Source organism: Maniola hyperantus, chromosome 13, assembly GCF_902806685.2.
Source record: "Maniola hyperantus chromosome 13, iAphHyp1.2, whole genome shotgun sequence".
Taxonomy (NCBI): domain Eukaryota; kingdom Metazoa; phylum Arthropoda; class Insecta; order Lepidoptera; family Nymphalidae; genus Maniola; species Maniola hyperantus.
The window spans coordinates 67,392-82,014 of NC_048548.1; the positions used below are offsets into that span (position 1 = coordinate 67,392).

Sequence of the window (14,623 nt, forward strand, 5' to 3'; positions counted from 1 at the left end):
CTTCAATCAGATGCCCCTACTATTTTTGTTCTTCCGTCCATCCCTCCACTTTCCTGCGAGAGAGAAAGAGCGCCTGCCTGATTTTCTCCTGTGAGAACTCCTCACTTCGATAGACGATGCTGACAACAACGTGACAGTTTGAAGTAGGTCCGAACTCTCAGACGCGAGGTTTTAGTTCGGCACGAGGCCTAATTATTACGGTGAGCTAAAATCTTAAATCACCAAAGTGGTGCACGAAGCATTCAATTTGCGCAGGGCATGCGCGATCGCCACTGGGCCAAGATCAGCGAGCTGGTGGGTGCGGAAGTGGTGCACGGGCCGGAGTGCACGCTGGCCGACATGGTGGAGCAGGGCGTGCACGTGTTCGCGGCGCAGCTGGAGGAGATCGAGCAGTACGCGTCCAAGGAGTACGCGCTCGAGAAGGCGCTCAACAAGATGAAGGAGGAATGGATCGGCGTCAAGTTCGAGGTCGTGCCCTACAGGTCGGTTTATTGCGTCTAACATATCTATCTGTATATTTAAAGGATTTGTCTTTAAAATTCTATTGTTAGTCTTTTGGGTGGGTACGTTTAGCTTTTTGGGACACTTGTGTTGCTTCAAATTTATGTACCTGAAAACCAGTAATAAATTGCTACCTTTAGAACAGTATACTTATATGCATGTTTTCAGACAATTGTTGTGTTTTCCCTTTATTCTCACTATATTTTTGTTACTATAAGTTCGTTTAAATACTAATATTTTTCGAGCCGTGTTTGGGGGAGTAGAGTTTTGTTTCGGAAAGTACAGAGAAATTTTTTGTTGCTCGTTATGTTGTCGTGCATCAGGGACACCGGCGTTGGCATCCTCACGGGGCTGGACGACATCCAGCAGCAGCTCGACGACCACATCCTCAAGTCGCAGACGATGCGTGGCTCGCCGTACGTCAAGGCCTTCGAGGACGACATGGTCGCCTGGGAGGAGAAGCTCATCAGCATGCAGGATATCCTCGACCAGTGGCTGCAGGTGACAGCCTCCACTCACTGGAAGATTCCACGCTTAACATTTTTAACCGACTTCAAAAAAGGAGGAGGTTCTCAATTCGTCGAAATCTTTTTTTTATTTTTTATTTTTATTTTTATTTTTTATGTATGTTCCCCGATTACTCGAAGACGCCTGGACCGATTTTGAAAATTATTTTTTTGTTTGAAAGGGTATACTTCAAAGTTGGTTAAATTTGGTGAAGATCTGATGAACATCTTCGAAGATAGATACTGGAACTCCTCAACGGATAAGAGTAAATTGCTCGCGATCAGTGTAATAGCTTAGTAAACAGTAGATTTTTAACCAGTCACAGCATAATTCCATGGGACCACTAAAAATTGTGAAATAAAAAATTTTTACAAAAAAAATAAAAACCGACTTCGTTATAGTTCCATAATAATACTTTTTGGTGCCGGTGCCAATTAGCTTTAGCTGCGCGAATCGTCTAGGCTTCATATTTTTATGAGACTCCACAATGGCACCTCATTGGCACCCCAAAAAATATTATTATGGAACTATATTAACTCTTGTATACATAATATATTCGGTAATAAATTAAATTATTTTTCAATTTTTAGTGTTTGTGTATCGAAGTCGGTTTTTATTTTTTTTGTAAAAAAAAATATATATGTCGGAGAACAGGAGGATGGCTGATAATTATTATTCATCTTTAGCCGACATCAGAAGGTAGTAATTAATAAGTAGGTACTTTAATCCATGTTCTTTACAAATAGTTCTCAGTAACGTATCGCACATGGAAACCATCAACGTAACACAACCAGATCACCCTAACCTAACCCTACCTATGGTTGCCTCCAACCACCCCTCACAGCGACCCCTCACCTCACTCTAAACTAGCTAACCTAAGCTAAACACTACATCGTGTGATTAGGGCGCAATTGCTATTGCAACCTCTCAATCAAGTCACGACCCGACTCCGTTATCTAATCATCTCAAGGTAATCAATCACAACTTCATGAACGCTCTTAAAAGGATCATTGCATCGACTCTCTTACGATCTAAACCAGATCTTATAATTAACTTCTCATTACTAATTCAGAATATCGCAATAGCTCTACCTTCTCCACTCTGTGCACATCTGCATACAGAACACCATAGCATCGTGCGCCACACGCGCCACGACTACTATCCACCCAAATAAGCGATCACAACAGAAACCAGGTAGAATGTAAGCTATTCGATCTCATGGGCAACTCATTGTCTAATCCATTTCAACATTACACGAGAGTCATCAATGATTTTTTACCAACCGGGTTATACGATTCTAAAGCGGGTACCTACTATCAAAGTTAACTTCAAGTTACTATCACACTAAACTATCACTTCAAACTAATCATTATCTCAACTGCCGGTATATCTCCAATTACACTCTAAATCACTAGCGTCTGCAGAAATAACCTTAACGGATGTCCTTATAATAATCTATCCACTGAGCCAAACGTTAACTCACGAATTACTCTAATATTCACCAATAATTAGTATTCCATATTCGTCAAACAACTACGCGAACATTATTAATAGTGCTTTGCAGGCAAAGTCACCGGATGGCACTAGATGTTACGATTTAACACAACGTACATTAGCATCGAACAATTACTGTTCTAACTATATCACAATCACCGAATTAAATATCACGATTAAGAAACTACCTACCTATCTCAAATAATAAAAATTAGCTAAGCTATAATCTGATAATTAATTTAACGCGAGAGAGAATTTTGAACAACAACAAATGCGTGCGTGTCAAAGTCCAACTCTGACAACTAAAATAAAGATGGCTACCTTCCCTAGAGTAAAGCTCATACGTTTCTTTTCACGGAGTCTACAGACAGTAAGAACTCTTTCAATATCGACCCTCCAATATATACATTAATTAGCATTTTTACCAATACTTCAAAAATATTATTGGGATTTTTTTTTTGAGTTTAGCCGTGGCTTCAATCGATCTTTCTAAATAACCGACCCAGTTTTGCTTTTTAGAATAAAACATTTGTCCACAAATACTGATATAAAATCCGGCTTGCTGACAATCCTTTCTCCCGTATTGACACGTCATCTAATTTTCTCTAATCAGTTAATGAAACAAAAATCCATTAATTACTGATATGCTTAGATGTGAATCCGATGAATCTCGTTGAATTCGTTCTATGTTTAGGAGATATGGGTGCCTCTACTTAGGATGGTTCATGGTAGGTGTAAGGAATAAATACACCTTCCTTCACTATTCCATTTATTTTGCGTGCAACTAATATGAGAACTTAGTACCGACTGCTAATATATAAAATGATACATTGCTACGGTGGTGGTCCGCTGAGTCAGGTACAAGCGTCGTGCTACCTGTGTAATGTGTCCCTACATGTAGATGTATATTGGATGACGAGTGTGTCGGTCGGCAGTGTCAAGCCACATGGATGTACCTGGAGCCGATATTCTCGTCGGAGGACATCATGCGGCAGATGCCGACGGAGGCGCGCAACTTCCGCGACGTGGACAAGGAGTGGCGCGCTGTCATGCTGGCCACGCAGAAGGAGCCCCTGGTGCTGCTGGCCACCGACTTCCCTGGTACTGAATCATTGTGGCTATATGATACTGGGTAATTTTTATTATGTCATTACAAAACCAAGTAATAATAATTATTTTCAGGACTGCTGAAGAAATTGCGATTCAATAACGCATTATTGGATGATATTCAACGAGGCCTAAACGATTATTTGGAAAAGAAGAGACTATTCTTCCCCAGGTTTGTCAGATTTTCTCAAAATATACAGCATTATTGCAATGGTGACTTTTAAAAATATAAGGAAAGATTATCTAAACTGCATATTACTTATACATTTGAACAGATTCTTTTTCCTGTCAAACGACGAATTGCTGGAGATTTTGTCGGAGACGAAGGACCCGATGCGCGTGCAGCCTCACCTCAAGAAGTGCTTCGAGGGCATCTACACGCTGGAGTTCAACGCGGCCAAGGAGATCGTCGGCATGGCGTCGATGGAAGGGGAGGTCGTTGCGCTGTCCTCGTCCATACAGCCTGCTGACGCTAAGGTACGCCATCCGTCACAAGCTAGTATACTGTCAGCACTACAATCCAACCGCCGCCTTTCTCATCCGTCTTCTTCTTCTTCAAGTCGTCGATCCATCGTACTGGAACTCGGACGCCGTACTACGCGGCCTTCTGTCCAGAGCACGTCTACCACAGCATCAATTCATAGATAGATATATTATAATTAAGATCTCTGTCACAATTATTATTAACTACTTGATTTAAATACACCAGATACAAGGAAATTCTCTTCAGCTGAAAATCCATCGCAGTTTTTTAAATTGTCTAATCAAGTTTGACGGGTTTAGGGCATGGTGGAGCGTTGGCTGCAACAACTGGAGCAGCAGATGGTAACCAGCTTGCGCGACGTCGCGTCCGAAGCCATCAATGCGTACGCGCTGACTGCGCGCGAGGAGTGGGTGCTGCACTGGCCGGGGCAGATCGTGCAGGCCGGGTCCTGCGTGCAGTACACCACTGAGGTGAGATCCGTATGTGCTGATGCATTGCGACCCTTTCAGATTTTCATGCTCGCTACTGTTGCACCTAATAATTTCTTCCGAAACATCATAAAACTAATTTAAGTTTGTTTAAAATTGACTGCGTTTGTGTCACTTTTAAGGATCCACACGCTTTAGCCGACAGTCACCCACGGCTCTATGGCAACCAATTCCTGTTCGATGTCACTTGTTTATTTATTAGACGATAGAAGCGATCCAGAGCATGAGTCTCCCGGAGCTGATCGCAAAGAGTACGAGTCAGATCAACGGCTTGGTGTACCTGGTGCAAGGAGAGCTGGAGCCCGGGAACCGCATCACGGTCGAAGCGCTCATCGTCATCGACGTACATGGTGAGGGCATTTTCAAGTTATCCAAAGAACTAGTTCTTGTGGTACTTGTCTCGCTCGATGGTCCGTTTGGACGCCTGAGGATTACCTCGTTATTTCAACGAGTTAGCAAAGTTCGTTTTTGTCGCCAATGCCTGTTTGAATCCAGTGTGCAGTGAGGGATTCAAAGGCACAAGAAACATAAAACTTTGCTCTCCATGGTACATACAACTTTTCTCCTCAATAGCGAAAAAAGCAACTATACAAAAAAGTGATTATTATGTGACTTTTCTTTGTTCTTAGCTTCTATATAATTAACAATTTCATCAGTCAGAAGGCTGATGGCGTCTTCCGTAGACTTTCCCCTCCGGAAGCTAAGCTGATTTTCAGATAGTACGTTATGCCTATTCAAGAAGCTGGTGTGTTGGTTGTTCACCATTCTCTCTACTTTTGAAGCTTTTGAATACGTTGTTAGCACTGAGATAGGTCTATAATTTGTCACCTTATTTCTATCTCCACTCTTGTAGACATGGTGGACTACAGCTTTTTAAAGACGTTTAGAAAAATGCCTTGGGCAAAACAGAGATTTATTACGTGCTTTAGGGCAGATTCTAATACGTTTACTGGTATGTTATCCCATCCAGCAGCACAATCATTTCTAAATCCCATTATAATTGAATTTATTTCAAGTTCATCTGAGTCAAGAGGACCCTTTGAGTTACAACATCATTGAGTTACCTAGGTAACTCAATGATGACTACAGTCATCAGAATTTTGAAGTTCAAAATCAAATTGTATATATTATTATAAATATAAAAGAGAAATACCACTCACTCACTGACTAATCACGAAATCTCAGAAACTATAAAGCCTACAAACTTGAAATTTGGATGGTAGGTTCTTTCTAGAACGTAGGTATCAGCTAAGAAACAGTTTTGAGAACATCCCCCCCCTAAGGGGGTGAAATGGGGGGTGGAAGGTTGTAAGAAAGTCCTATGTTTTTGGAGTTAGAGACGTGAAAATCAACATTTAGGTTATTAGCTTTAAATAATAAAAATCTGTATAATTCAATTTGGGAAATTCCCTCCTTAAGGGTGGTAAAATAGGGGGCAATCTAAATATATAAAAGATAAATAATACCACTCACTGACTAATTAATTAGCTTTAAATAATAAAAATCTGTGTAAGTTAATTTGGGAAACTCTTCCCTTAGGGTGGTAAAATAGGGGGGGAAAGTTTTTATAGAAAAGTTTTAACTATTGTCATTTTTACTTTTTACTGAAATGTAGGTTCTTTCTAGGGGGTAGGTAGGTAGGAAATGATCTAACTAAATTCTCACCCTAAGTGGGTGAAATGAGGGTTGAAAAGTTATATGAAAATCCTATGTATTTAAAGTTAGAGATATGAAAATTGGCATTTAGGTATTCTGGGTTCCGTGTCTTAAGGTGAGATTGAGTGAATAGGTAAGTGAGGCTTTTTGCAGCGGGAAAATTCAGACCTCATGAGAAACCAGAAATTTTACGCGGACGAAGTCACGGGCAACTGCTAGTTGTATATAAATTGGCAGTGGAGTAGCTAGCTCTTTTCATATATTCACAAAAAAATTATTAACAGCATCAATCGAGTCCTGCTCGTCTGTTTCAAAATTGAATTTAAGAAATGCCTATCCAGAGCGTCCTACATTCAAACCCCTTTTTCTCACTGAGTAAAAACGACTATTGTAAGAATAATGAAACATAAGAACTACCTTTCGTTGCAATAATAACATTTAAGTGGGTATAACTAAAATAACATTTATGAATTTGGGATTTCCAGCGAATAACTGATGTAAAACTTAATATCTTTAAACCTGTGCTGTTTATAAATTCAAATAGCAGTAGTAAGTAGTAATAGTAGTAAAACTAACTCTCTGATAACCACTCAGGTCGCTCGATCCTGGAAGAAATGGAGAATAAGAAAGTCCATGAGATCTCAGATTTCAACTGGATCTCGCAGCTGCGCTACTACTGGCGCGGCGACCGCATCGTGTGCTCCATGATCACCACGGACGTGGACTACGGCTTCGAATACCTCGGCAACACGGGCCGCCTGGTCGCCACGCCGCTCACCGACAGATGTTACAGGTATGACTCCAACTGGATCTCGCAGCTGCGCTACTACTGGCGCGGCGACCGCATCGTGTGCTCCATGATCACCACGGACGTGGACTACGGCTTCGAGTACCTCGGCAACACGGGCCGTTCAAAGAATACGCGTTGGGACAAACAAATCAAAATAGAAATACTCTTCTACACCCGCAAGCAACAATAACGGGCCTGCATTCGACAACCACAAGATTCGAACACAAAAACAACACTCAAAATGGCTTCCCTCACTGGGACAACAATAACCAGCCAATAATGAATCGAATCTTATCGTGATCAAAACTAATTACGCCAAAACTGCCACCGATCTGTTAAAGTACTTAACTGTGGGGGAAACCCTCCAATGGGCTCCATAGCCATACCAGCCCTAATAGCCATCCCATACCTCGCTTAACTGATTCGTCACTGATATTGATATACCGATTGGTCTGATCTGCGTATTGCACTGACCGAAGCTCTGCTTAGCCAATGACTGACACTGGTCACTGGTCTGTTACTGATTTAACATTGTTCACAAACAACCCGATGCTTCGATTTAGAATCTGATAAACACTGATTATGCATGCATGCATTGAGAAATAACAATCTGCGTTACTGAATCCTGCACTGTGTCTGAAGCTCTGCGCCTGCACTTCACAATACCCCCGTTGTCAATATGTTGTACTGAGACCTCTGAGTATTGCCACGTCTGCGTCTATACTTTACAATGTCATGATTGTGAATGTCGTTGGTGCGCCGCCCACGCATCTCTATTCCCGTTTCAAGTATCACCGTCTGGTTTGACCCCTGCCTGTCCCCACAAGGGAGCCCGGGTCCTGCGGCACATGAGCAGGTCCGCGCTCGAACAGGCTAGGGGCAGGGTCGCACTAACAACCAATAGGCTGTTTATCATATTTCTTCACTTGGTGTATGGGTGATTTATATGATATTCTCTTATTGACGGTGGATAAATAGAGACGTGCATAGGCAATATCACTTGCCATCTTGTAGATGTCGAGTCTCCTAGAGAGTAGACCAGCTCGTTTGTCTGTGTGTATGACAGTTAGAGTGGGTGTGTTGAGCTGAGCCTACGACGGCAGGAGGCGAGTGAACGCTCAGCCCCCATCAAACCAGCTGTGCCGGGGTGGTGAGCCAGATAGCCCAAATGTATACCAATGGGGCCATCGTGGAAAACTTCTTCGGCGCACCGCAGATCTCCAAGGGTGCGTTCCAATTGAGCTCCGTGTCAAGGTGGACAACGGAGGAGGAGATAGACCAATTGTCCCCATGGGGCAATGGTGCAAAACTTTCTCGCGGCACCACAATAGCACACGATAGTAGGTACTTAATAGATTCACTCTTCTTTACGTCCTCTTTTACTGCGCTAGTTAGTTCAGATAAATTACTTGACTTCTTAAGGGGGCGTCGTCCAATAATTAAAGCACAACTTCACAACGCAAGTAGCCTCCTGAAGTTAAAGATCAAAGATGTCGCGCTCGTATTCATAATGCGACAGTATATAAAAAACGTCTCCTAATTGTTACGAAGCAAATATAATTCAAATGTTCAATAGTTCCATAGCTTATAATCACAAACTCACACACTCTAAACAAACTCGATCTTAATGTATCAAAATGCAATTCCATATCCTTCACTAGGAAAAAAGAACGCATCATTTTGGTTATAGTCTCAAACTTAAAACATTAACTAGAACGAATACTATAAAGGATCTTGGAGTGCTACCTACTTGATACGAAACTGATCCTCGACCAACATAATATAGGTACTATTACAAGCAAAGCACATAAAGCTTTAGGTTTCATTATGCGTGCTAGTAGGTAGATAGGTAAACCTTTCAAAAAAATGAAAACCATTAAAGTCCTATACCTACTGTTCGTTGGTCCGTAGTAACCTAGAATATGCTGTCAAATATGGAACCCTACTTATCAAGTTTATATCAACAAAATTGAAAATATTCAACGTAAATTTATTCGGTTTTTAAAATATAAATTTCACCTTCCTAAAACTTCTTATGAAAAAGCCTGTTCTGATTTACATCTTGTGCCTCTTCATATTCGTAGAAACATACATAGCTGATATTTGTTTCCTACTTAACATAGCGAGGGGGTCAATAGATTGCCCTGAATTACTTACGAAGCTTAAATTATTTGTAACCTCACATGTATTAATACGTGCATCCAGCACAAAAAAAATTACATTTTCCATTGTCTAGAACTAACATCAGATCAAATTCCTTCATTTCTCGCGCTTCACGCAATTTAAACTCAATTTATGACGAATCCAGCATAGACTTATTTTATGGCAATGTGAATAGTGTAGGTACGCCAAAGTTTAACAAATTTATTTGCTAGCATAATGCAATAATTATATCTAGTTATAGTCTGTCACTGTGTTCATTTTACTCTTAATGTAGTATCTAATTGTGAAAACCTTTTATTAGCTCGTAGTTACTTAAGTTTAAGATTATAATAGATTAATGTAAGCTGTTGGTTCTCCTAATAAAAAAATAAAAATCATACAAAGAATCCACGAGGCAAGTCGGGCCAAACAATTAGTCGTGGGTTACAAGGCAACATTCACTCCATTTATCACACCTTATTCAGTATTACTCACGCGCAGGAATATAAGAAATCCACGTGATGTGCACAACCATACAACCACGTCATATCACGGACAATAGGTACTATTCGAGACAACAAGGCCACGCCATCAAGGTCGCGTCAAAGTTGTGGCCTTTCCCCCACAAGTTGTCTTACAATCGCAACAATTTGCGACAAGCTGCGCGTGCTCCATACTATGCCATTTATAACCACAAAAAAATATATAAAGGAAAGGTGACTGACTGACTGATCTATCTGGTCTGGTGGTAAATTAAATCTACCCGACGATTCGAAAGCGCTTGTAAAAAGTCTACTTGAATAAAAACATATTCTATTCTATTCTATTCTATTCTATCAACGCACAGCTCAAACTACTGGACGGATCGGGCTGAAAATTGGCATCCGCTAAGAAAGGATTTTTGAAAATTCAACCCCTGAGGGGCAGAAATAGGAGTTTGAAATTCGTTTAGTCCACGCGGACGAAGTCGCGAGCATAAGCTCTAGTAACCACTAAATACAATTATCACAACACAAAGTAATATTATGGTAACAAATTAGAATAAAAAATAAAAAAATAACTAAAATAAAATTCCACAAACAATTTTAGACTTGCCTTTACACAAGTTCAAAAGATGTGTTAAAACTATACCTACTCCTAAAAAAGCATATTATTCGGCATGTGATGATGCACAGCATCTGTGAGAGTGCGTGGTACTTCCCTTTTAGTTCTTCCACCAATCAGAGCGATCCGTCAAGTTGTCAACCAATGAGAAGCACTTCCGTTCGTTGTGAGTCACGTGGTCACAGGTAGGGGGCGCTCGCCCTGCTTTCCTCATAGCGTCGTTACTTCCCGTTGCGACAACACGAATAACGTGAAATATACCGCCGCCGCCGGCAACGCGGCCGGCGCTGCGGTCGGGAACGCGGCCGAGGCCGCGTCGGGCAGCGAGCGGCGTCGTCGGAACGATACGGACGACGAATCGAGTTCTGGATCGGGTGACAGCACAGTCCACACCGGAGTCGAGTGAGGTAAAAAGGAGAAAACTCGGTGAGTCATCCTAAAATTTCTATATCCAGATTATAATTAGTCGAGTCAACACTTTGACCGACTTGTTGAGAAACAATTCATATTCTCGTGCTATGCAATCGGCCCCGCCGCCTTTGTTTCGTTTTGGTACCTAACCACACTTTTAAATCGTCCATTCCGCACGACAACGCGCACGTTACCCTCACATTTGATCAATTTGTAGGCTAGAATGAGATAAAAATTTGCGGCTACCCGCGGTTATTGTTATTGCGAATTGTTGTAGGTCTCCCGAAGAGATCAAACATTCTTTCGCCGCAGGCATAGTCTACTTACTTCTACTTATGTCGCGCGCCACGTGGCGCCGCCAATACAATCTCAGGACGTGCACCGAGTGCACTCGATACCTGCGCACGCTCATTTGACGTCGCATTATATTCCAATAACTGTTGCGTCTGTTGCTATGCAGGCGCAAGCGCAAGCTGCTATGACTATAAGTCCTTAACTTTTGGACAGCTGATGTCCATACCATGTTAAAAGCACTGGTTCTCGTTCGATCGCCAAAGTTAAGCAACATCAGGCGCGGTCAATACTTGGATGGGTGACCTCCTGGTAACACCACGTGGCGTTGGCCTTTTTCGTTGAGACTTAATAATATTTAGAGAATAACTTTTTATTGAAAAGTACCTACCTTGTGCCTACTCATTTAAATAGGCTCACGGACAAATTTGTTGACGAAGAGAATATATATTCGTTATATGGATGCCATGAAAATTCACAACGCTTCGCCGGGTTTAGTTGAGTTCATAGTCAATGTAGGACTCCTTAGGCAGTTTATTAAGGGCAAGGAGGTTACTTAGCTGAGTCCGAACGTGACATGGCCGCCATTTGCAATGCTATTTGCTATCGCTAAGCTTTGCAACGTGAGCTATTGATACAATATCTGCAAGAATAAGACTGGTCTGCTGCGCCTGATACTCACCGCAGTCAATGTTTTCGATAAAATATAGGACCTTTTTCAATCTTCATCGAAGTTATATGAAGCTAGTGAGAAAAGGATGCAGATAGTGTGTGGCAAGCGGGCTGAATATGTAGAAACACGCCGGGATCGTATTTTGAACGAGCTGCCTACTAACAACTTGCGAGAGGGTCTGCGTAAGATACCTCCAAGTTACTAATGTCTTTTGATGAGAATCAGTTGCGATTGTATGTACAACATACCTACGGGTGGCATGGACGAGTGGCTCCAATCTTGGTTTGTTCTGGGTACGGAAGGGAAGAAAAGTCGAGAGCAAACGTTAAAATCGAGCAGAACACGTCACGCATCTTCCGCTAACCAGTCCTTTTATGCTAAAGAGTTTCATACAAGGCGAAAAAGTTCTTCAAGAAGGACCACCAACCCAGCAAGTACCGATTGGCCAAATGACTCGCGGCCATCCCAGCCCGAGTTTCACGGGGGCTGCCTCTGAGCGTATCGGAGGCAGTGGCAGTTGGTTTGAGCTCCGAAGGCTCTTCTCAAGTTATGGGAATGCGGCTGCCATTTACCTCCAAATCTACTCTTGTCCATACATGCCCCCGTATCCGGCCTCGTTTCGAAATCACTGCAACATTTTGCAACGCTGGCAGTTGGGTATAAAATTATCAACTGGCCTGGGTATTTCCGCCAACGAGCTTCATACCCCAAGTAAACTCGTTACCAGGAACATACCTTGTTGTGGCACTGATGTAGAGAAGAGCATTCTGGCTCCCAGATCTCCGCAGAAGGTCGTCAAGACCAGACCAATGAGAACCCCCAGATCTGGGATGAGTCTTGGTAGATTAGTAGGGCGATTTCATAAGACCTACATCAGTCATTAATACAGTCTTAATTGTTGTGATTGGCTGAATTTGTGCTATTTTTGTTGCAACGATGCATTGTGGCCAGTGGTGGGCGAGTTTCAACCATGATTGCGATCGTCACACTGTGGCTGTCAAACTACCGCGGTAGGGCTCCAGAATATCAGATCACCGATCTTGCCCCGCCTGTAAATGCAGGTTTCTGTGAAAAAAAAATCTGGAAGATACTTGTTAAAATTAGAGATTCAATTTTATAAATTGAGACTGTGGAATCCAAAGACTGGTCAGAATCTAAAGGACTATTTAGAAATTTCCATGAAGTGAAAACATTATCATATAAATTTGCAAATCAGCTTGGCTACGTTGAGTTAAATGATGCACAGAAAATACTATAGGAGAAAAGGATGAGAAAATGTTTATTCTTTAAAAATTGTGCCACGCCGCACTCCACCAGTTGTACCTACCTAATGGTTTGGTTATCTTGATGCCTGTAACACTTGAGATGGAAGTGTATTGGCTGAATGCTTGTTACTTGAAGAGAGATAAAGTTATCCCACTATCTTATTACACGAATCCGTGGTGACAGTTTTTAGTCAGACCAATAAGAGAAATCTCCAAATTGGGACTATAAGGTCTGATTGCCTAGTTGCAATATTATCTTTAAAATACAGTAACTTTGTTTGAAGCGTCACTAGACTGCCTTGCATTTTACTGCTTGCATCTGGCGGACGCGTTCATGATCCCCACGCCTTTAAGAGTTTCATTATGTGACGATATCGAGGACAATAATCATATAATGTTTACTCATTTACCCATTTATTGATCATTTGCATTCATGAAGCCCCGTCAGGGCAATACAAAGTTACATTTTAGTTCTATATAACTAGTTTAAATGCTTTTATTATTATTCGATCCGGAATTCCGATCAAAAATCGATACTGCAACATACAGGCAATCAGGTTGGTATTTTTTTTTTTTTTCAGTAGGTATCCTAACAAAAAATGTATGTCCCGTTTTTTGGTATAGACTTTAAGAACAAGGGCTCCTAAACTTTTGAGAGCACGCAACCCTAAGGTAATTCATCATATTTTATGGAACACAAAACCAAATGATGACCAAATGGAACTGCACTTTTAAAGAAGAGTGAAAAAAGTAATTTGATTTTATACGTCGTAATTCCAGCAAAGATTACCATGAAAATAAATAGAAAATTTAGGAGATAGAATTGTGCGGCATGCGAGCATGAAAATGTTTCTTTAGTTTTTACAAAGTCAATGATGCTCGCTCATGGTTAAAGTGAACAGGAAATCAGAAAAGTCCCGAGCGAAACAAGCACAATTTCTTATAAGTTTTGTAATTATAAATGCTTACTTATTTGATTTGAAAACGCACACAGGAATGTAAATACTGAAATATCTGCGCGAGCAAAACGAGCGCGAATTTTTTGCTTAATACAATGAAATCGATCCTATGCTATAGGTATTCATTTGTAACTGTTTAACTCTTTAATATTTAACATGGGCTTAGCTGTTATTTTTTTAATAATATTTAACATGCAAAATATTTACTGGATACATTTTGGGAATCTACTGTAATATTCACTTCTCCAGGTTTGGAGACTTCTAAGCTATCGTGGCCCAGGGTGGACTACCCTATCCGCCAGTTGCCACTGATATTGCGAACATCATTTAGTAATTTCATATAAATTCAGCAAGTTTTCTTGCAGAAAATAATTAGGTACAAGTTGAAAACATTTGACACTGTCCTATTCTAGCCAGTTAAAAAATTTAATTTCGTTGATTTTTACTAAAATCTCGAAAGTATAAGACTTTTATTAGCTATTGCTTCGCAGATATTTTGCAACAAATAAAATATTACAGTTGAATGTCAAGAAGGGCGCGGATGGGAAAGGCCCTCACTGACCGCCAGTCGCACCCTCTATAGGGATCTAAATATAGTAGGTATTGCTGACCCAAAGTGTGCAATAATAACACCTACACATGTTTAAACATGTGTTAATTCTATTGCATGTTAAATATTTGCTCTATTCCAAAATATTAATACCTAAGTAAAAGATACTAATTATTGAAAATATCACTGGGCTCGCGGAAC

General features: G+C 41.0%; 1 protein-coding gene and 1 pseudogene across 1 annotated transcript in view; both read left to right on the top strand.

Moving 5' to 3' along the window:
• Positions 1–14,623, top strand: part of Dnah3 (dynein heavy chain 3, axonemal) — a 69,447-nt gene that overhangs the window by 20,539 nt on the left and 34,285 nt on the right. Inside the window, exons 17-24 of the mRNA XM_034974433.2 lie at positions 256–482; positions 825–1,002; positions 3,438–3,603; positions 3,685–3,781; positions 3,885–4,086; positions 4,393–4,563; positions 4,784–4,931; positions 6,832–7,030. Of these exons, the coding sequence (XP_034830324.2) occupies positions 256–482; positions 825–1,002; positions 3,438–3,603; positions 3,685–3,781; positions 3,885–4,086; positions 4,393–4,563; positions 4,784–4,931; positions 6,832–7,030 (1,388 nt within the window). The remainder of the gene's footprint in view (positions 1–255; positions 483–824; positions 1,003–3,437; positions 3,604–3,684; positions 3,782–3,884; positions 4,087–4,392; positions 4,564–4,783; positions 4,932–6,831; positions 7,031–14,623) is intronic.
• Positions 11,191–11,309, top strand: LOC117988028 (5S ribosomal RNA; annotated as a pseudogene).